General features: G+C 46.0%; 1 protein-coding gene across 1 annotated transcript in view; it reads left to right on the top strand.

Annotated features, from left to right (window-relative positions):
• Positions 1-22,068, top strand: part of ARHGEF33 (Rho guanine nucleotide exchange factor 33) — a 34,821-nt gene that overhangs the window by 11,232 nt on the left and 1,521 nt on the right. Inside the window, exons 4-14 of the mRNA XM_030558136.1 lie at positions 1,009-1,130; positions 3,298-3,440; positions 4,456-4,515; positions 6,906-7,130; positions 9,408-9,537; positions 12,019-12,151; positions 13,292-13,375; positions 14,551-14,634; positions 16,357-16,505; positions 17,200-17,364; positions 19,872-20,610. Coding sequence (XP_030413996.1) covers positions 1,009-1,130; positions 3,298-3,440; positions 4,456-4,515; positions 6,906-7,130; positions 9,408-9,537; positions 12,019-12,151; positions 13,292-13,375; positions 14,551-14,634; positions 16,357-16,505; positions 17,200-17,364; positions 19,872-20,610 — 2,034 coding nt within the window. The remainder of the gene's footprint in view (positions 1-1,008; positions 1,131-3,297; positions 3,441-4,455; positions 4,516-6,905; positions 7,131-9,407; positions 9,538-12,018; positions 12,152-13,291; positions 13,376-14,550; positions 14,635-16,356; positions 16,506-17,199; positions 17,365-19,871; positions 20,611-22,068) is intronic.

Here is a 22,068-nt window from a genome sequence, read left to right as displayed (position 1 = left end):
TCCCTCAGGGCGTCATGAGGTTATTACAGGGAGGTCATGAGCTGTCAGCTTCCAACCCAAGCCCTGCTTTGCCTCCAGCATTTATAACGGTGTTAAATATTTAAACAAGTGTTTTTAATGTATAAGCGTGTGTGTGTGTGGGGGGTCACACAGAGGCTTGCTTTGTGAAAGGGGTCACCTGTACAAAAGTTTGAGAACCACTGCTATAGAGTCATATTGAAGCTTGAACAGATCCTGTCTGCTTTCATGAGAGAGAAACAGAACATGTAGAAAAAGGAACTCAGATAAAACCCTCTAAGGGTGGGCTAAAGTCATTCAGAAAGTTGGGCCCATTGATTTCAGTGGGAGAGAAACACCTGAGCAACACTGAAACTCCAGCCTTGGGGCAGATCCTGGCCCCCATTCTAGAGGCTTTGCACCTCTCTGGCAGGCACAGCAGGGGGGGAGACAGCTTAACTGCCTGGTGATGGATTTCCCCCAGCTCTGCAGCACCAGCGCTAGCTCCTCCCACCCATATAAAGTCATATGGGAAAAAGGTTAAACAGATAATTTAAAAATAAAAAAGCAAACTAAGGTCCCAATCCTGCATATACTTACATGTGAGTGACCCCATTGTGGGATGCGGACTGCATGAGAGCACGACCAGCTGCTCTCTGTATCATTGGGGGTCATTCCATTGACTTTAATGGGCTTTGAATGAGGCCCTTTGACTCTGTCTCTCTCTGCCTTTCAAGAGCTTCCTTTCTCATGCTGGTTAAGGAGCCCAAACATACTCCAGTAACGGAGGTCATGGCAGAGATTTCCAATACATGTTGGATAATACATGGATACGTGTCCAAAACCACAGCATGTACATGATACATGCTGTAACTGCAAGAGAATCATCTGACCAATAGTTTTATTCCAGTAATTTCTAATTATGAGCATAGTATCATTCCGGGCATCACGACCAGGGAGCATTAGTATCTAAACTTTCTAAGCGATGTTTGAATTTATTCTGGGTTTTAGGAGGAGCTCAGTGATGCCAAGTCGAAGATTGAAGTGATCAGTGCCAAGCAAGAGGAAATGCAACAGAAAATTGAACAGCTGCAACAAGAGAAACGTAGGGAATCCCGGAAAGTGAAAACTAAGTAAGGAACTAAATCTAGAGTGTCCTGAAGTGCTCATTGTTAATTAGCAGTGGCCTCCATTAGTGCAGACTAGCTTCATTTCTTCATGTCTGGAGACATCTGTATTCCCTGTACAGAAGATGCTGGCCTCTAGGGGCACATCAGGCATTTCAGATGAGATGTTCTATGTCAGGGGTAGGCAACCTAAGGCATGGGTGCTGAAGGTGGCACACATGCTGATTTTCAGTGGCACTCAGACTGCCTGGGTCCTGGCCACTGGTCCGGGGGCTCTGCATTTTAATTTAATTTTAAATGAAGCTTCTTAAACATTTTTAAAACCTTATTTACTTTACATACAATAGTTTAGTTATATATTATACATACAGAAAGAGACCTTCTAAAAATGTAAAAATATATTACTAGCACATGAAACCTTAAATTAGCGTGAATAAATGAAGACTCGGCACAGCACTTCTGAAAGGTTGCCGACCCCGATCTACTATCCAACACACCAGAGAAATGATTAACAGCTTTAACGTCCTCATTGTTGATTCAACAGAGTAAGTGAAAAGTGACTTGAGTAACTTCAAGGTAAACCTCAACTAAGGTTTTACTGAAAAATGTAGAACTGTTTAAAAATGTAGGGTAAACTTTTCAAAAGTGCTTTCAAAAGAGCACAGGTTCCATTGGAAGTCAATGGGGTACCATATTATGTAGTTCCATTGGAAGTCACTGGCATACAGAATTATACAATCCCTCTAAAGTCAATGGCAAGTATGCTCTTAAGTCACGCAGCCTCTTTTGAAAATACCACGGACAATATTACAAAAGACGGATCCTTAGGAGTATTGCAGACAATAGCAGTGTGTGTAACTGCTACTTACCTGTATCCTGCCACCATGCAGCTTCCTCTGCCAGGCAAGGCAATCCAAGGACATACGACTCATGCAGTGCATGTGGGTACTGTGCCAGAATCTCTGTGACGAGGTGGTTGAGGTGACAGCTGACCTGTACACTGACAGAATGGGATGCTTGCTGGTCCCCTCACTCCTTAAGCTGGCTGCTATGGAGGTAACCCATGGGGAATCTGTAGCACCTGGGACAACTTGCTGCTGGTGCTGTCTGCTGGGGGCATGTTGTTATTATAGTTACTAGCCCTCCTGCTGACAGCATTCGGAAGCTGCTGTGTGCCGATGGTAACAGCAGACTGATACCCATCCAGCGATGAGACTCCTAATGGATGTTAGCCACATCACTGAATGCACAACTTGAAGGTGCTCAAATAGTATAGTGTTGAGTGTGGTATAAGAACCTATGTAGGATAGAATAGGAAAAGTCTGTTGGACCCTAAGTCAGTAGAGATTGCAGCCTGCCAGGTAGGTACATTGCGTTTCCTGTGTGAAATTCTCCTTATCCATTGCAACTCCTTGCAAGGGTTCTGAATAGCTTGTCTCTCGTGTGGACCATTGCACACCTTGCACTTGTTCCGCAGCAAAGCGAGCCCATGGCACGTGCATCCTGCTGTGGGGGATTGTCTCTGCATTCATCATCCGCTTCCTCCTCCTTTTCCCCTGTTGGCTGAGCTGCCAGACGGCCAGAGAGAGAGCTGGGTGCACGTTGCTGGTGCAATGCCAAAAGCCCCAGAATGTTGCCACGTGATTGTCTGCCACTTTGCAAAACAGCTGCTCTGATAAGGCAACGCAAAGCAGCTGGTGTTAGCTACTTTCCTCGCTCATGCAGTTACAGCTGCAATTTCTGATGTGAATTGTGTGCACCCAAAGCCCATTGGTGCCTAGCTGCACTATGTGGGACACCTGGGGGCTCATTTTCCAGGCCACACTAATAACATCCCCTTTGTGACTCTTCAGTGATTTTCTAGGTGGTGGACACAGCCCAACACCTAACTCCTTTTGTGCACCCAGCCCTTAGTTACTTGGCTAAATATTAAGAACATATCTCGCATAACACTGTCCTGCAGCCAGGAGAAGGTGCTCCCAGAGTCATGTTAGTGACTGTATCCAAAGCAACTTCCTCAGGCAAGCCCAGGTGCTGGGCTCGGAGTGCCTCCTCAGTTGTCCTGGGTTTGTATGAGCACTCGTATTTGTATTGAAGTTTGCCATGATGACAGTTTAAGCTAAAAGTTTGCTCTGTAGTATTGTGCTTTCCAGTTGCCTCTTTATTTTCACAGAAGAGCACAAAAAGATGAACACGGGTCACAAACGGTGCCTACTCCTCTACAAGGCAGTCCGTTCCGATCGATAAATCTCCCGGAACCTGTACTGATTAATGAAGATTTTACAAGTCTTTTGCACCATGCAACCTATGAGAGAGGTATGAGTGAGGGAGAATGAAGCAAGGATTCCTTTCCTTTCCTCTGAAAAATACTCCTCGTAGTAAGCTTTCAAGGGATAAGATGAGATATGCATTGCAGATACCAGTATTTGTCAACATCTTTGTGTACACACACTAACTTGGCTGGATTAAGGGAGGATATCCAGGCGCTGGTTTGAGAGAGTTTGATGTATGAAGTTTGGATGTATTTGGGGTGAAGGGCACTGGTAGTGTTTGGACTGGCCATGGGGAGAAACTAGTTTGCATTGGAAGGCCTGGGTGCTAGGAATGCCATGAATTCTTTGATAGCTGTTGAGAGTTCTTGGACTGGATTAAACCTGGGTTTCATTTAGGCCCCGATTCAGAAAAGCATGTAAGCACATCCTTAACTTTGAAGACAAGTACCAAAGAAATATTAAACAGTTCTGTTTTGCTATCAGAACCCATTGCTTCCATGGTCACCTTCTGCAGACCAAACTTCTGGGTTATATTCTCCTTACTAAAACTGGTAGTTAGGGATAAAAAAAAAAATCCCCAAACTGACCTGCTCAGAAAACTTCAAAATTAAAATTAAAATGTCAAATTTAAAATTAAAATGGCAAAAACTGCTCAGAAAACTTCAAAATTAAAATGTCAAAGAGTTTGCTGTTTTCTCCATTACTTTCTATTCACAATAAATTGTCCTGTTTTGTTCATTCCCTCTGAAGCATCTGGCAATGGCCACTATCAGAAGACAGGATATCGGGCTAGATGGACCATTGGTCTGACCCAGTATGGCCATTCTTATCTTATGTTCTTATGACCCAGCTGGTAATGAAATCAAGAGTTTAAATGGCTCTCTCTCAGTAGAAGACCTAAAAGAGGAATTCCACAGGCTAATATTAAAGAATTAAAAATTTAAACTTTCCTTTTGTATGGTCTGACTACACCTTTCAAGAAGAAACCTGCTACACAAACACCTGCTCACGTCTAGCTATATTAACATCTTACATAGCTTTCCTTCATTCTTCCACAGTCTCCGATACCAGATCCATGGCAGCTGGAGAAGGAAATGTGAAAGTAGTGTCAGGCACTGGTAGGTGAATACTGACCTTTTAAAACCTCCTCCAGGGTTCACCAACCAGCTTCTTTAGAGGAATCCTGACAAAATGGAATGGTAAATTTATAGATTTTTTTCCAGCTAATGCTGAGTTTTGCTCTGGAAAAACGAACACTTCAAAATCAATTAGCATAGCAGTCTAGCTGAACTCCTGGTAGATTTTGATGTGTGATAAAAGAATCTCTGCAAGAATAATGTAGTTTTCTTTCTCTCTGTGTTTTTTGCTAGAACACACCAAAATTTCCAGTGCAAATTTACATTAGTCACCAGAAGCATTTTACAACTCTGGATGTTTTTTTTCATTTTGGTCCTCTTAAAAAAGTCGGGGGAAATTAGCCACATTTTCTATGAGAACCCAAGAGCAAAGAGTTTTCATTAATGCCCTTGCAGCCCAGTGAGCATAATTCCCCTTCCCCCATCTCTTCTTCATGATTTATTAAATTTGGAGGGCCAGGTCGTCAGATGGTGCAGAATGGCATAGCTCCATGAAAGTCAACAGAGCTGCATCAATTGATACCAGCTCAAGATCTGGTATTTATGCTGTAATTATAATAATTCTCTCCATTTACATTACACTGTTCATCAAGCATCTCAGAGTACTTCTCCCACATTAATGAAATGTCCTCAAATCCCTGTGAGTGGGTAGACATCATTTTACCCATTTCACAGATGAACTAAGGCAAGGGAGGCCAGCCTGAGCCTGAGAAGGAGCCAGAATTTACCAATGTACATTGCCAAAGAGACACAGTAATACGTCAGCCCCCCCGCCCCACATTAGCTCCCTGCCCCCCACTCCCAGTTACTCTCGCTCACTGGCAGCCCCACCGATCAGCGTCTCCCCCTCTCCCCCTGCACCTCCTGAACAGCTGTTTCATGGCATGCAGGAGGCTCTCTGGGGGGAAAGGGGGGAACAAGGGCATGGCAGGTTCAGGGGAGGAGGTGGGAAGGGGTGGAGTGGGGGGCAGGGCCTGTGGCAGAGCCAGGGGTTGAGCCGTGAAACCCCCATGGCCCATTGGAAAGTTGGCACTTGCAGCTCCAGCCCCGGAGTTGGTGCCTATACAAGGAACCACAAATTAACTTCTGAAGAGCCGCATGTGGCTCCGGCCCCCCAGGTTGGCCACCCCTGAACTAAAGAATATAGAGGCCTACATTTTCAAAAGCTGGCTTCCCATTTTGACTGCTTATTTGGTGCCTAATTTTAAGTACCCAAGTTTGAAAATTTGGGAGGGGTCTGATTTTTATAAGTGCTGAGGACTGGCAGTTCCTGTGGGAGTGAGCAGGAGTTCTGGATGCGCAGCACCCTTGGAAAAATCAAGTCATAGGTTTCTCAACCTGGGGACTCCAAAATTGAGGAAACAAACGAGAAGCCAGTTTTGAATTTGCAATCCTAAGCACCTAGCCCAATGGGAAACTGGGAGTCCTGATTTCCAATCCCCACCCCTGCCACCATTCTGACCATCAGACAGGGGTGAAAAGTAAAATTTCTCTTTTACCAGCACGGGGAAGTGACAGCTTTGCCCCTCAGAAGGGGCAGGGCCTTGGGCAGAAGGGGCGACGCTGGGGGGGGTCAGGGTCCCCCAGCCAGCCCGCCCATGTCACCAGTGGTGATTTAAAAGGCCCAGAGCTCTGGCCGCTGCCCCCCCACCCCCCATTGGCAGCCAGAGGGGGAAAGGGGGCTTTAAAGTCAGCAGTATGGGCTGGTACAGGCGGCCACTTTTTACTTGTATGCCGTTTTTACTGGCTCGTACCACCTTACTGTGGATCCTTTCGTTTACACCAATTAAAGGGATAGATAAGGGTGACAAGGACCCCTCAAGACAAGTCAGGCACATTGTGGAGAATCCACTAGTGACCCCTATATTTAGGGACTTTTTTGCCTGTTTTCCACCCCTCCTATCTGTTCTCCTCGTTTGCACAGTTACAACAGTGATTTCTTCACAGTGCTGTCTTTGCTGTACTGCATGCTTTTAGGAAGAGATTTTCAAAAGAGTGGCATTCATCTTGTGAGTGGAATTTGCAGTTGCATTTTTGCAGTTGCATTTGAATTGGTGGTGCAAATCTGAATATTTGAACTGGTACATGATTGCTAGTGCAAACCAGTGCTCTAACTTGCAACTGCAAAGCATTCTTTAGGCAACAAGAAGTCAGGTGTCATTTTTGCAGGTTCAAATTGCCCCTACAGGCAAGGGAACTTGGGCTTCATCCTTATGGAAAAGTAAATCCATCGTAAACTGTCTATTAGGGGTGCTGAACAGCATCCCTATCATTTTGGAGGGGACGTGCTTTGTAATTATTATACATAGCAGTTTTTCATGCAGACTGTTTACAAAGATTGCGAAGTTCTGACAGCAGCTTGTGGTTTCTAGGCAGGAGCAGTGCAAATCCAGAGACAGAAGAAAGCCTCAAGCCTTCCTTGCCAGCTGACATTCAGCCAAAGGGCCACCCCACATCGACTGTGTGGAAGCAGCCCAAGGACAGTAAAGAGTGGGGTGATGAATATATTTCTAAGGAGCACCCAGACAGAATGAAGGAAACAGGCCAAAGCAGATACACCTCAGTGGACAATGTCTTATGTGAAACTTCTTTCACTGGTAAGAATAAAGCAGCAGCTGTGGCTAAAAAGCATGGAGGCTTTGGGATTCTAGAGGCCATCAGTTCTAGTCTGGAAGCAAATAAGTTAGCAACGGGACCCACGAGTAGTTTAAGTTGTAAACTTGTTTTAGGTTTCAGAGGAGAGCTAGCTGAAATGCTGGATTTCCCATTTGCAAGAAATGTTGGCATGCCAAAAGTTGAGTTAGGGGAACAAAACCAATTTTCTTCTAATTTTCCCATGAACCAGAACCCCCCCCCCAATTTCTTTTCAGAACCACCAGCAAAGGGTGTTTTCAGACATAAAATCTGTTCACCAGGATTCTGACAGCTACTGAGTGACACTGACATTAAATTGGATCAATAAAAGATATTACGTCACCCACCTTGTCTCATTGACATTCTTGTCCCTTTTATGCTGCTAATTTGGATTTGCCATCATGATGATGAGGTGGGTAAAATTTTCAGCCAAAACTTTTTTTGGCAAAAAAATGCAGATGTGGCAACACCACTGTGTCTTGAGAATTCACGTTGGTTTGGCTGAACTGTTTCAGTCCATAGGAATTCCAAATGTTTCCAAAATTTGACATTTTCAAAACAAACCATTTCAGTGTTTTGGTTTGAAATGAATTTCCTTTTAGAGACTTCCTTTAATTTTATTAAACGATGAAAAATGTTACAGGAAGGCTTGATATTGAAACAAAATGTTTTGTTTGACCCAAAAAGATTTTTGTTTTTTTCCAGAATTGCCAGCAAATCGAATAATCCATTATTAGCACAACTCTGCCTGTAACTGCCCCATCGATGGATAGCCCCTAAGAGAAGGATGAATGCAAAGCCCTGCCTCAGTGTGGAGGGAGCTGCCTGAGACCATGGGGCTCTCAGGCCTGTAGTAACAGGAATTAGAAAGGCCGTGCTGTGTTGTTGAGGGGCTCCAGACAGACTGATGCAATTCTGTGTTGGTTAGATTACAGAGAGTGTATTTATCGTGCCCTTTATAGAGAAGGTTGCCTGACCATTTCCATTTTAAAAGGTCCTTTTACAATTGCACATAATTTTCCCTGGGACAGCCTATAGTTCACAGCAGGCCACACCTGTGGAGTCCTTTAAAAAGAACAAAAAACCTTACCCTCCTTGTAGCATGGCTCCTCAGTTCTTAATATCTTTGGCAAAGGACAGAAACTTCCTGTCCCTGGGATTGTTCCTTTTGCCTGATCTTGCTCCGAGGTCACAAAGCATCTATGGCAAAGCACAAAGAAGCAAATAATTTTGCTTCTCCATCTCTGCTAGAAGAGGCTATTCTTCCTAATCCCATTCCCTCAAAGTCTATGCCTCTTCTGTGGGAGGAAGCTCATTATATATGCTGTGTATCCTTCCCAGCATGCTTTGTTTCAGAGCCCTACAGTTCTTAGCAGGCCCAGGAGTACTAACCCCAACAGTTCCTCTGGGCTGCAAGAACAGGCTTCAGTCGCAGGCCCTGAACAGCAGCAGTCTGGCTCTGCTTCCTCCCTGAAATCACTTCTGCTTTCTCAGTGGCTGTTTTTTCTTGCCACACCCCTAAATCCAGTGAATATGCTAGAAACTCCCCAAATCAATCTTAAAGAGCCAGTACCCCCATTATACTCACTTTTGGGCTGGACTCTCTTCATTGGTGAATTGTTTTGAGTGGCATTCACAAGGCAAGTCCAGGGAACAACTGCAGTCCTTGGGGCAGCCAGGGGCTAATTCAGCCCGTCATACATTAGAGCTGCCTCGGGGCTGCTCTAGCTTATGATGTTGGCTGGTAACAGCCGCTTAGAGCTAGAGGTGGCGTAGACAGTTCTGGTGTCAACTGTGGGTTCTTCCACGCCAAAGGAAATCCCAACTTCTCTGCTAGGGCAGCTCTAAGTGGTGCAAACAGGCTAAGGATCTGGCCCTGACTCATTGGAACAGTGAATTTGATTTAAAGGGTAGTATAATTACTAGGGATGCAGCAATTTAGTAGCAAATTTGATGTGAATTTTCTGTTTACGATTTCTAAAAAAACTGATCTTTCAGAAACACTGGAGTTTGAGGGGAGAGACATGCTTGTTTTCAGTCTTCCTTTGTAAATAGACTGTGGTCCTGATCCTGTGTGGAGCACTTTGCAGAATCAGGGCTAGCACTTGATATTTGTGAGGAAAATTACATGAAAAGAGGAAGCTTCTTCAGTCTTCCTCAGTCTTTCCCTTCCAACTCTCCAGTCAAACACAAGCATGCAGCTTTTAACATGTTCTTTTAAATCAAACTTTTTGTTGAAGCCAAAAGACAGAGCATTGCTTTGGAGCTGCTCGAGTCCGAGAGGAAATATGTCATCAACCTGTCCCTGATCCTGAAGATCAAAGCCACATTGCAAGGCTCAGACATGAAGAGGAACACCAAGGAGAGAAGGTATCATAACTGCCACGCTGGCTTTTATAAAAGGGCCTTTTCAACATTCAGAGTTCTTTTTTTCCCCCAAATCTTTTGGGAACTTTATCTTAGCTACTTTGAAACCTTTAAGTGCCTAATGATTTTATAGCCAGAAAGCTTTAGGTGTTTAAAATTTTTAACATGAGTAAAAGAGTCTGCCTTTTCCTGCCTTTCTACTTTCATCAATTCATAGACTCCAAGGCTAGAAGGGACCACTGTGATCATTTAGTCTGACCTCCTGTATAACACAGGCCAGAGAACTTCCCCAAAATAATCCCTAGAGCAGATCCTTTAAAAAACATCCAATCTTGATATTAAAATGGTCAGTGATAGAATCCACCATGACTGTTGGTAAATTGTTCTAAGAGTCCCTTCCCTGTTAAAATATTATGCCTTATTTCCAAACGTTTCTTGCCTCCTCTAGTCCCCTCTCCATGCCCTTTGACTCACATCATTTAACCCCCCCTCTCCACTCATCCTGCTCTCCTCCCTCCTGTCTTCCCGAGCACCCACTATTTGAGACCTGAGAACAAAGCCCTCCAATCTTGACTCACCATCTATACCAGGGGTCGGCAACCTTTCAAAAGTGGTGTGCCGAGTCTTCATTTATTCACTCTAATTTATGGTTTTGCGTGCCAGTAATGCATTTTAATCTTTTTAGAAGGTCTCTTTTTATAAGTCAATAATATATAACTAAACAATTGTTATATGTAAAGTAAATAAGGTTTGAAAATGTTTCAGAAGCTTCATTTAAAATTAAATTAAAATGCAGAGCCCCCCAGACTGGTGGCCAGGACCCAGGCAGTGTGAGTGCCACTGAAAATCAGCTCGCGTGCCGTCTTCGGCACCTGTGCCATAGGTTGCCTACCCCTGGTCTATACCTCTCCCTCTGCCACTGGAAGTTGCTGGTTTTAACATTAACTATGGACCGGTGACTGCTGTCCCATTATAATTGAATATAACATATATTATTCAGTATCATACATGGCTAACAGGCATTTCCCCTGTCTGTCTGTCTCTTGTCATTCTTCTTTCCGCCTCCTGTGTCTCATATCTGTTTCCTCCCCATTTTTCTGGTGATTCTTTTACCTTTTCCTCTTTTCAGAATCTCTGCATATTCCTCATGGCCACATGCTTCAAAACTATCTCTGCCCATGTCCTCACTGTATATTAATAATATAATGATAAGCTTGGCATGTTTTCCATGTACATACCGCATTACAGACTTTAATGACATGATTACATGCTTTTTTATCATAACATACAATACAATATCATACCTTCTCTGCCCCCCACTCAGCCTTTGGAGCTAGTTGGTAATTTTCCATCAAAACAATTTTTGATGGAAAATACTGTTTCTGTACAATTGAAATCTTCTATGGGAAAATTTAGATTTTGCTGAAATTTTTCTATGTTCTGTCAGGTAAATCAACTATCTATTTTGTTTTGGGTTAGATTGTCCTGAATCTAAACATTTCAGTTTGTTGAATTAAATGGAAATGTTTTGTTTCAGGTCATTTTGAACCTAATCTGTGTCCACCTGAGCTGCCACAGTGACTCATAGGAATTGTAGTTCAGGTACCTCATGACCTCGTTCTCCTCTATGGGCTCCCTGACGAGACTACATCTCCCACAATACACCGTGGTCTCTTCTCTGGTTAAATTGTTTTGATGCATTGTGGGAGTCCCTTGACATAGGAGCATTCTGGGAGACAGTCTGAGGAGGCAGCCCAGCCCATAGAAGAAATCAGAGGTATGAGGCATCCAAACTACAACTCCCATCACACAGATTCAGTTTGGTTCAACAAACCAAAACATTTTGATATTTCTAAACTGAAAGGTTTTTGATGTTTCCATTCAGCAAAATATTTAAGTATTTTGCATCTTCATCCTGATTTGGGATGAAAACAGTTGTAAATATATTGGAATTTCTCACAGGATGGAAGTTTTCACGAGCTCTCATTACGAGACAGTAACAGTGCACAGTGAATGAGGCAAGGTTTATGAGTCCCATCCTACTTCCATATGTGGTTTCAGGAGTGGGGCCCAAGTCCTCTAACTCAAGCGATAATGGCTCATGCTTTTAGCTGTATAGGTTCATGCCCTGTTGAGCAGAGTCGGTTGCACGAGGCAATGCAGCATTAGGCCCAATGAGTGCAAAACCATGTGAACTGGAACCATAAAACACTAGATTCCAAGCTCTTTGGTGCAGGGACTGCCTACAACTCTGTATTTGTACAGCGCCTCACACAATGGGGCACCATTCATCATTGGTCTGTAGGCTCTACCATAATAACAATGATTAATAATACCTTGTAAAGCAATCCCAGAAAATTTTAAACTGCTGGCCCATGAATGTGAGCAGAATCTGGGGGTTCCCAAAGCCTAGGAATCTGACTCTTTTTCTAGATGAATTTCTATACTCTTTGTGCAATCATATCTGTTATCTTCCCTCTTTAGTTTCTTCCCTAGTTCTTTACGATACCTGGTCCAGCAGCATGTAGACTTACTTCACACACTGCAAGAGAGGGTGCTGAGCTGGCCACGTCCAGGAATCCTGGGAGACATATTCCTGAAGTTAACAAATGATGAGGTATGTTGGTGCTCATGACAGAAAACACCTGACAAAGGCATTGGGATTGTGTTAGTTTGACAATGTATAATGGTGTGTTTGCATCAAACGGAACGGCAGATTTCCCCCTTCCACATCATTATGTGTCTGGCTGTATAACAAGTTTAAAAGAACTCTAGGGATAACAGTTCTACATACCAGACCACGTACTACATACCAGTTCAAGTCAAAAATGGTACATCCATTATAGAATCATAGAAATGCAGAAATGGAAGGGACCTCAAGAGGTCATCTAGTCCAGTGGTTCTCAAACTTTTGCAACCAGAGGACCCCCAATTTAAAAATTTTCAGAGACCCCCAAGCCACCTGTCTCAGCTCTTGCCCTGCCCGCTTCTCCAAGGCCCTGCCCCTGCTCACTCCATCCGTCACTCTCCCCACCCTCATTCACTTTCAATAGGTTGGAGCAGGGGGTTGGGGTACAGGAGGAGGTGCAGGGTGCAGGCTCTGGGAGGGAGTTTGGGTGTGGAAAGGGGTGTGAGTGGGGGTGCAGGCTCTGGGAGGGAGTTTGGGTGCAGGGGCACAGGAATGGGACTCGCTGTGTGACTGTGACCAAAACCTCATGGGACTTTGCACTGGTAAATCTGTGGCATCACAGCATGGTTCGTTGGGATGGGCCAACAGAGCAACGTCATGCAAAAATAAATAAATAAAAATCCACAATGTGAACATGGTGCCCCATGGTAACTGGGTCAGATGGTGCTAAAGCGTTGTGGCTCCAATTGTAGCATCAGCCGACCCTTAGGTCTTAGCTACGCTGCCACAAGACTTCACTCAGATCCTGACCATACCACAACATAGGACAACTAGGTAAAGAGTCTGCTGGAACTGGGTGAAGGCCCTGCACATGTCCACTGTTGTAGCATGGTTTGACTGTTGCAGCTCGACAGGCACCATGTTACAATTGTTTGGTCGTGACTGTTTCAGACTGAGTTACAGGTAGATGTACGGATAATGGCCTAACTTAACCAAGCGGTGTGCTATCCCTCCCCATTCCCCTGCCCCATCTGCACAGCTCAGAGCCAACAGCGAACCTGGGGCTAACCCTGCAGAATTTCAAACCACTAACATTCCTTAGTGAGCATTTCTGGGTTTGTTCCTCAGAACAATTTTCTGGACTACTACATTGCTTACTTGAGGGACCTGCCGGAATGCATCTCACTGATCCACGTGGTGATTCTGAAGGAGGTACATTTCTAACCTGTTATTTCAGAGACTCATCCGCCATGACACACAGTCATTACTGGCAATAGTGAAGACACAATCAGTACTCTCCCTCCACAGTGGAAAATAGCAGTTTGACAAATCAAATATTAATGCATTCCTGGAATTTCTCTAAGGAATCAGGCAGTTGAAATAGTACAGAGATATCAGTTCATCCTGAGCACATGAAACATAGCACAGAGAACCACAAAACACACTTCTGAAATCATCAGATCCAAGTCTGGGATTGTCTTTAGCCCCAGAATACTACTGATAGCAGCTGTTGACACCTTTCGGCATAACCATGCCATTGCTAATTATACACTGGCAGCCTGAGAATGCCGGCAGATTCTGGATTTTCTGTGAAATATCTGAGCTTGTCCCTGGATTACCCCAGGCTGTGGTCCAAACTACCTAATCTCTGTTTGCAAACTGACCCTCCCACCATCCTTGCCCCACTTCCCACAGCTGTTGGAACATAATATTTTCCAGGGCTTCTTCCTGCCATTTTTTTCCATCCCGCTAACCAAATTATTGCATTACCAAACACTGGTTTCTTGAATGATGGGCCTGTTGATGAATTGGCTGTTCCGAGTTACCAAAAGCAGCTGTCTAATTCTAATGTCACCATGTATTTGAATAAGTTTACATCCAGAAGTTCAATTGATTCAATATCTGTAAAAAAAAAAAACCTCCCCCCACCAGGAAATTCTCCCTTGCACCCCATCCAGTCCACTACCTGGGAGGGAATGTAGGAGAATGGATAAACCTTTCCACCTGCCCTGGAGAAAGACCCTTTCCTGAGACCTCCTTGCTGCCAGCCTCTTTACATTCATGCCAGGGGTCTAATGGCTCACGTCACTCAGTTGGATGCAAGTCCTGTGGTATCACCCAGGGGAGAGGGGCAGCCTCTAAAGGCCAGATGCCGATATCCTTATTCACACAGAGCAGTGCCCTGCACCTGGAGCAGTGCCATAGAAATCAGTGGGACTAATCCCAGAAGTGCCTAGTGCCAGTCCAGTCCTTAGCATACCCTCCCATTGCCATTCATCTGTCACTCCCTGTGAGTTGCTGTGTGTACTATACAGCATCACATGAACACAAACTGCACCAGGAACTTACATGCCATAGTGATGCTAAATCTACTTTCTCCAATTCAGGTGGAAGAAGAAATTAAGTCTGACCTCTACATGCTGTTCTTTCACATAGTCCAGCGTATCCCCGAATACCTTATTCACTTACAGGTAGGACTAATGCATGAAAACTGCCTGGGTCACCCTATAGTCCTACAATTATAATACTTGGTATTGGCGTTTACTGCATGTCACTTCTCTCAGAGCTGGCCTCTGGGGCCTGCCACCACCCAGCAAAATCTCTGGGCCTTTGAAAGTGGAAGCCAGTGGAGACTGGTCTCTAGGAGACTCTCTCATGATTGGCAGTTTCCTCAGGGCCAGGACAGCCTTTGCCTCCCGAGAATGCCCTCTATTCTGAGGAACCCCAGACCCTCACACAGCTGTGGGGGATGTGTGGGCTTCTAGTGACTGGACTAGGGCTGCCGGGAACTACTAGCCAACCATGTACAGCTGAGTCTGCTCTTTTGCTGAGTAGCCAGCATGGTCTCTAGCCACAAAGGTGGTGGCTTACTAGTGTGAGATGGCTTAGTGGGACTGGCATGGAAGTGAAGGGCTCCTGTTGTCCAGGTCCGGCTCCGACATCGGCCCACACCTTGCCCATGGCTGGCTCATGGCTTGATCCCTCTAGCTGAGTTTCCCAATTTGCAAACAGCTCTAATCCATCCCTGTGGAGTAGTGATGCTCTGGTTGTGACTCAGTGCTTTGGCAGGGGTGTTCAAGAGATGGGGAGGACATGGAGAGACTGTGAAGGTAGCGGGGAGAATGTAACCTGGGATGTGGCTGTGAGAGAGTCAATGCGAGGGGGAAGGCACAGAGAGAGAATACAAGGAGGAAGGGAGCATCCTGCAGAGGGCTAGACGTGGGAGGAGACAGGGAGGGGGTAAAGGAACGCACAAGAGGCTACCTGAGGAATACACGCACACATTGTTAAGTTTGGTGACTGCTGTTGAAGGGATGGGTAATCCTTTCCTTGCTGGCATCCCGTTTCTCTGTAACAGGGGACATACAAAATCCTAGGGGGGCAGGGCTAGCAGCGCCCAAACAAGAATGAACCCCAGACAAGTGCAGCACAAACAGCTGGCTCCTGCAGCCAGGAAATTGGTTCGTTGGGGATGAAAAGCATCTTCTTGCTGACATTCCTCTAAATCCTCAGGCTAGCACTCTGCAGACTGGGGCACTCACAACCAGGGTGGTGTGAGAACTGGGTCTTGGGCCTATCCCAAAAGGAAAGGCTGGCTCTGGTTTCACTGAAACAGTTCAGGCCCCAAGGGAGAAAGGCAGCAGCAGTGCTATAAAGGCCCAGGGAGCCTGGTGTATTTGTATGATGGTCTCCCCATTATCCTAGGCACTGTCCAAATGCCTATAACCCCCATCTCAAAGAGTTCACACAATGCATTTTCAGAGCCTCATGGAGTTGGTTGATTCTTAGTACTAACCCAAAGTAACATTAGCTCCTTTGCATGAAAAGAGCAAGGACATAGTCCAAACGGTCTGCTGTGGTGATGAATCCACTGGGAATCTAGTGAAGACCCACTAAATCGACCACAGATCCCTCTCCCATCGACTCCGGTACTCCACCGGAACGAGAAGCGTAAGGTAAGTCGATGGGAGAGTTTCTCCTGTTGACCCAGTGTGATGTAGACACCACAGTAAGTCGACCTAAGGCACGTCGACGCCTGCTCCATTATTCACATAGCTGGAGTTGCATAACTTAGGTCAACTTAATCCCATAGCGTAGACCTGCCCTTAGTACTAACCCAAAGTCACGTTAGCGCCTTTGCATGAAAAGAGCGAGGACATCGTCCAAACAGTCTGCTTCCCTTTGCCTCCCAGAACATCCTGAAGTACACCGAGCAAGAGCACCCCGATTACTATCTGCTCCTGGTGTGTGTGCAGCGCTTCCGCATTTTTATCTCGCACTACAGCCTGCTATTACAGTGCAATGAAGACCTGCTCATACAGAAACGGAAAAAGCTGAAGAAGTAAGTCTGGCACAAGATATGGCCCTGTACTCTCAGGCAGAAATGATGGAGCAGCTGGAAACAAAGGGCCAGATTCTCAGTTGGCGTCCATGGGCCCACTGCTCCAGTGCAGTCCAATTGTCAGATTTCCACCAGCTGAGGATCTGGCTGCTGTTAGATCAGAACATTTGTTGTGAAGTTTTTTGGATCAGATTTGGAGCAGCCGCTTCCTGATGGTGCAGAGAAAGAAAAGAAGTTCCTTTTATTTGTTCTAAATGTACCAGCCATTAATTTAAACAAATGACTCCATGGTTTCATAGGCCTGGTCCACTCTAGAAAAATTACCTGTTGCTGACAGCAGGTGATAGACATGGGTTCAGTTGCAAGCGTCCAGCAAATCCAGGTTAAGATGTGCTTTGAGCAGATTTTAGCCACCGCTTGCTGAAATAGCTTTGAATAGGCCCTGAAGACCTTAGAGCCTAAATAGACAAGGCAGAATTATTGTCCCAGCAGAAGAGGAACTGAAGCACAGTGGGTTAAGTAAGGTGCTTGAGGTCCTACAGGAAGTCTGAGGCTGAGCTGGGAATCAACCCTAGATCTCCCAAGTCCTACATAAGGGCTGTAACCACAAAGACATCACCCTTTCTCACAAATGAGGCTGTTACTGACATGATGCGTGGTTCTGTTTATTGGTGATTAATTTCAATTCCTCTAGGTCATCCCTGGTTAAGTTATACAAAGGTCTAGCTTCTCAGTGTGCCAGTGCCAGCCAGGAGGTTTCTCAACCACCCAGCACAACAGCCATCCGAGACAGCGGGATCTACTCTGAAGAGGTGATGCAGCCGTTCCCAGCAGCCCCCTCTTCCAGCACAACAGCCACGTAAGCCTATTGTCAGCCCGGTATCGCTTCCTTCCCCACACAGCCCCAACAACTTTCAGCAGCACCAGTGTGCCACGAGAAATAGCCAGGCATGTTGCTGCAGCATGGCCATTCTGGGGTGGGGCTGCAGTGGGTAATAAACCTCTCTCTGCATTCTCAGGAGGAAGTATATTCTGGGAGCAGGTTTGAGTGGTGGGGAATGCCTGGGGAAGGGAGGGGAACAGGTCTCCTGGCAAACACCTTGGAAATTCTTGGTGTAGGAGCAGAGGGATCGTAGTAGCCAATCAGAGTAGAGAGATTTGCATTATCCCAGTGTAGTTATCGCAAAACAACTCGTGATGATGTAAATTCCTGCACTCTGGTTGGCTAATAATGGCTGCCAGGCTGTCAAAAAGGATTAAAATATGGTGCAGCTGAGAGAGCAGGCTAGTTAGGGATCAGTGGTTATAGGAGGTGCACGCGAAGCAGTGGGGAAGCCCACCACTTTTCTGTACTAATCAGTGCTGGTTGAGAAATAGTAAGGTCTTTCTACAAGATCCGCTGTAGCTCCAAAAGAAGGAAGGGCATGAGGAAGAGTTTAGTGGCTGAGGGTCTCTGGCTTGTTCTCTGCAGGAGGTCGGACTGGATGATCTCAGTGGTCCTGTCTTGGCCTTAAAAATCTATTAAATATTTGGTGTAAAAAACATTGAAATAGTTTTATCCTGCAGGTTGGGACAAGGAACCATTTTTTTATTTATTTGAAGATTTTTTTTCGGATTTTTATATAACATTTTCAGTGTTTGAATGAAAAATTTCCACCAGCTCTCATTTTAATGCAGTTTTTGGGAAAGCTGGTCTGAGTTTCCAAAGCCAAAGATTCACTCTTTGAGACCCAAGAGGGTGAGCAGGGCTGCCGTGCTACTCTGTGCAGTCCAGATCCGCTAGGGATTCATTCTGATTGATTTTCCCAAGGCACGATAATGCATTTTTCATTGTTGCAAAGCCAAAAATTGCATGAGAGAGTTTTGTGGTAGAGAGTTTTTTGTGGAGAGAGTTTTTCCAGTAATCCACCATTGTTGGCTTATGGTGTTGTTTAAAAGCAAGTGATTGCTATGATCCAGTGCATTGCAGTGACAACAGAATTTGTCTGCACAGGAACACTCCCACCTGCTTTGCTGTTCAGCTGGTTGGGAATTTGGGGCTGAATGTTCACAAGGAGTTAGGTTCCTAACTTCCACTGATTTTCATTTTATGAGCTAAAACCTAAGTTAAGAGCCTAACTCCTTTTTGAGCTTTCAGCCCTTTTTGGCTTTTTTTTTTCCATTGGAAAATGCTGATTTGTTGGGTTTCAACACTTTTTTTTTGACTCAACATTTTTTTAAATTGTCCAAATGTATCATTTCAACATCTTCTCAATGAGAAATCCTGACTTTCCAGTTTAAAACAACGCCAATACATTTTTAATAGTAAAACTGAAACAAAACATTTGGAAATTATTGAAACCAAATATTTTGATAGACACAACCCCACTTTTATGTATGTACGTATGTATTTATTTATTGGAATTTTCTGTTTGCAAAAGTTTTTGTCCCAATTTTGGGCGGGGAAAATTTTTTTAAATCTCAAGTTTTTCCTCAGGATGGGCAAAGCTGTATGTACTCGAGTAGCTAGCCTGAGCCACTGCCTGTGTTGCCACGGCCACACTGCTATTTTTTTGGTGCTGTCTCTAGCGACTTAGCACATGTACATCGATCTGAGCGGGGAATCTCACTTTCCAGCTGCAGTGTAGATGGACCTCGAGTGAACAGTGTCCCCAAGGTTCTAGCTACCCTAGGGGGTGCAGGGAGGGCTGGGGCCTTTTCCCCATCCCTGCCTCCATACTCGCAGGAGATGCTGACTAGATGCGACTGTGAGGCTCCTTCTCCAAGAGAAGCGCACCCCTGAAACCTACAGGGGAAATCCCAACTTCCTCAGCTGGAATTCCCCATGCGGGCCTCTGCCCAGCCCTCCAGCACACCAGGGGACACCAGGGGCAGGGTCTTCCCAGACCCCTTGAAGGGAAAAAGAGAGAAGCAGCGTGAGGCATGGCCCTTGAGCTAGGGAAGAGTGACAACAGATTGAAGAAGAGTAGGAGCTTCCCCTCTGCTCTCAAGAGAGGGGACAGGGGCTATTTCCCCCCCCCCCGCTCCGCCTTTCTTTAGCTGAGCATGAGTGGATGAGCTGCCCGCCTGCCCAGAGTTACTGCACAGATACTGGAATGGCCACAGTGCTCAGCAGGCATGGCAGGGTTTACAGGACTCTGGATTCTAGTTGCACCGGGACACGCACGTGCAGTAACCAGATGGTTCCTCCCTCCTGCCAGTCCAGACCTGCTGCTTTCTGGCATTTGTTGTACCATACAGAATGCTTGCGACACCCTTATTAAATGGCACTTGAGTGACTAAGGTAGTGGCTGAGCCAGGCTGGCCAAATGCATGTACATCACGGTTCTTTCTGTATTTCCTCCCCCCACTTCCTTTCTTTTTAAGGCATTTGGTGCCACAGATGAAGAAGAACCAGGCTGCAATGATGGAGAACATCCAGGCTGGGAAGCCATCAGAATGGGAAATGGAGGCTAGAAAACACGAAAGGCCAGAAAATATCCTTGCTTCGTCTCAGTTCCCCGAGCAGGAGCTAAAGGCCATGTCCATCCCCTTGCAAGCGATCCCGGAGATGGAATATGAAACTCCCCCAGCCGATCCAATGGGAAATGCTGAGAGACCTGTCAGGACCTCGATGGAGCTGCTGCAGGATGCGAGAAGCTTTGCTCCAAACTATGAAGAGTTGGACTATGGGGGGGAAGTTTTCACCCTGCCAGGTCCCTACGAGGACGAGACCTTTCAAAACCTGGCTCTTTTTGAGAACTGCTCCCCGGCCTCCTCTGAATCCAGCCTAGATATTTGCTTTTTAAGGCCTGTTAGCTTTACAGTGGAACCAGACAGGACAGATCACTCGTCTCAGCCGCTGCCCAAAAGCAGCAGTGCTTACAAACAGGAGGCGTTTCACAGCAAAGGCAAGCAGCTGAGCAGGTCCCTGAAGGAGTTCCCCAGGAGCACTGAGGGCATGAGCACTAGACTCTACAGCACCAGGAGCAGCAGCAGTAGCCAGCTGCAGCACAAGCAGGAGAGAAGCATGCAACCTCACCTGATCTCTGCATCATCTAGAAGCTCCCAAAGGAGCTACTTCCCCCCACCAAGAGGGCTGGGGGAGAAACAGAGCTTTTTGGAAGTAAGGAGGCGAAAATAAAAAAGCAACATTTTGCAGCAGGGTCAGAGAAACTTTTAAGGGAGAATTTTCCAAAATACAGTAGCTTCCAAATTTGCACATGCAAAGCCTTCCCCTGCACAGATACATCAGGTAGTGAGGAGCAGAAGGGCACCCAAATACCAGGCTGCAAGGGGGCAAATGCAGGTTTGGTGAATGCCATTTTGTGGGTGCAGGTTCAGAGACCACTTTTGAAAATTTGGCCCTTCTTGTGTGTCTGACTTTTTTCTCCCATTGTCACTGAGACCCTATGATCCATGCTTTTCTCAGTGCTGGGCAGCCCCCTGCAGCAAGCCCCTCGATGGAGGAAACAGATTAACAATGGAGCACAACCCTTTGAAATGAGGGCTCGGACCTGCTTGTAGTGGGCAAGAGAGGCAGGGCCAAGAGCTCCTGAATTAAATTAAGACAAATGCAGTTAGGGCCAGATCCGTAGCTGCTATAAATCAATGTGGCTACACCGAAGCCAGTGGGCCCAGATCCCCAGCAGCTGTAAACCATTTCAGCACCACTGAAATCAGCCCAGTTGCAGCAGCTGAGGATCTGGCCCACGAGCTCTCGCCTGACTGGCACCTGATCTAGGTCTCGTGACGCAGAGCTACCGTATCTGAATACGGACAGGGCCCCACTGTGGTGACACCAGCTCTGTGCAAGCTTGTACAAAGGCAATGGCTAAGAACGAGACACAACACTAACCCAAACACAGGATGAGGTAAATTCAGACCTTGGGGGGGGGGACTTGTATCCCCCCCTCCCAGGGGGACATATTTGGTGGCAAGGTCCCCTCTGAGAGGATCCTCCAAGGCTGGGCACTGTTGGCCTGTGTGCAGAGCTGGGGAATGCCCAGCAGGGGATGGGGAGGAAGGAACAAGGAGAGCCCCAGAAACACTAAAGAGATAGCGCAGGAGCACAGATAGTGAGGACGGCGGCGAAGTGACTGAGGCAGGGCTGAATGCCTGGGGAACAGCCTGCGCAGAATTGTTAATAATTACCCCGAGCTCTTATCTAGCACTTTTCTTCAGTAGATCTAAAAGTGCTTCACCCAAGGAGGCTGGGATCTTTGTCCCATTTTACAGATGGGGAAACTGAGGCACAGGGAGGTGACGAGACTTGCCCGAGGTCACCCAACAGGCCAGTGGCAGAATAGACCCCAGGTGGCCAGTTCAGTGCTTCATCCACTAGACCACACTGCTTAGTTAAGCAGGCATCAAAAGTAGTGGAGGTCTCTGGGGACACTGTCTGCCTGGCAATAGGGATGGAGGTTGAGCTTTAAACTCACACCCTTCCAGAATCACTTCCCCATGCAGCCCACTCATTAGAGGAAGGGGCCTACAGCATCATTGCCTTAGCACCAGTGGGAGGAGTCCCTCACTGACACACTTATGTTACAGTCCATGTGTCAGTGACCTCATGCTGTGTCCT

This window comes from Gopherus evgoodei, chromosome 3 (assembly GCF_007399415.2).
Source record: "Gopherus evgoodei ecotype Sinaloan lineage chromosome 3, rGopEvg1_v1.p, whole genome shotgun sequence".
NCBI classification, from domain to species: domain Eukaryota; kingdom Metazoa; phylum Chordata; order Testudines; family Testudinidae; genus Gopherus; species Gopherus evgoodei.
Note: the sequence above shows the minus strand (reverse complement) of the source record. Positions and strands in the feature narration are given on the sequence as shown.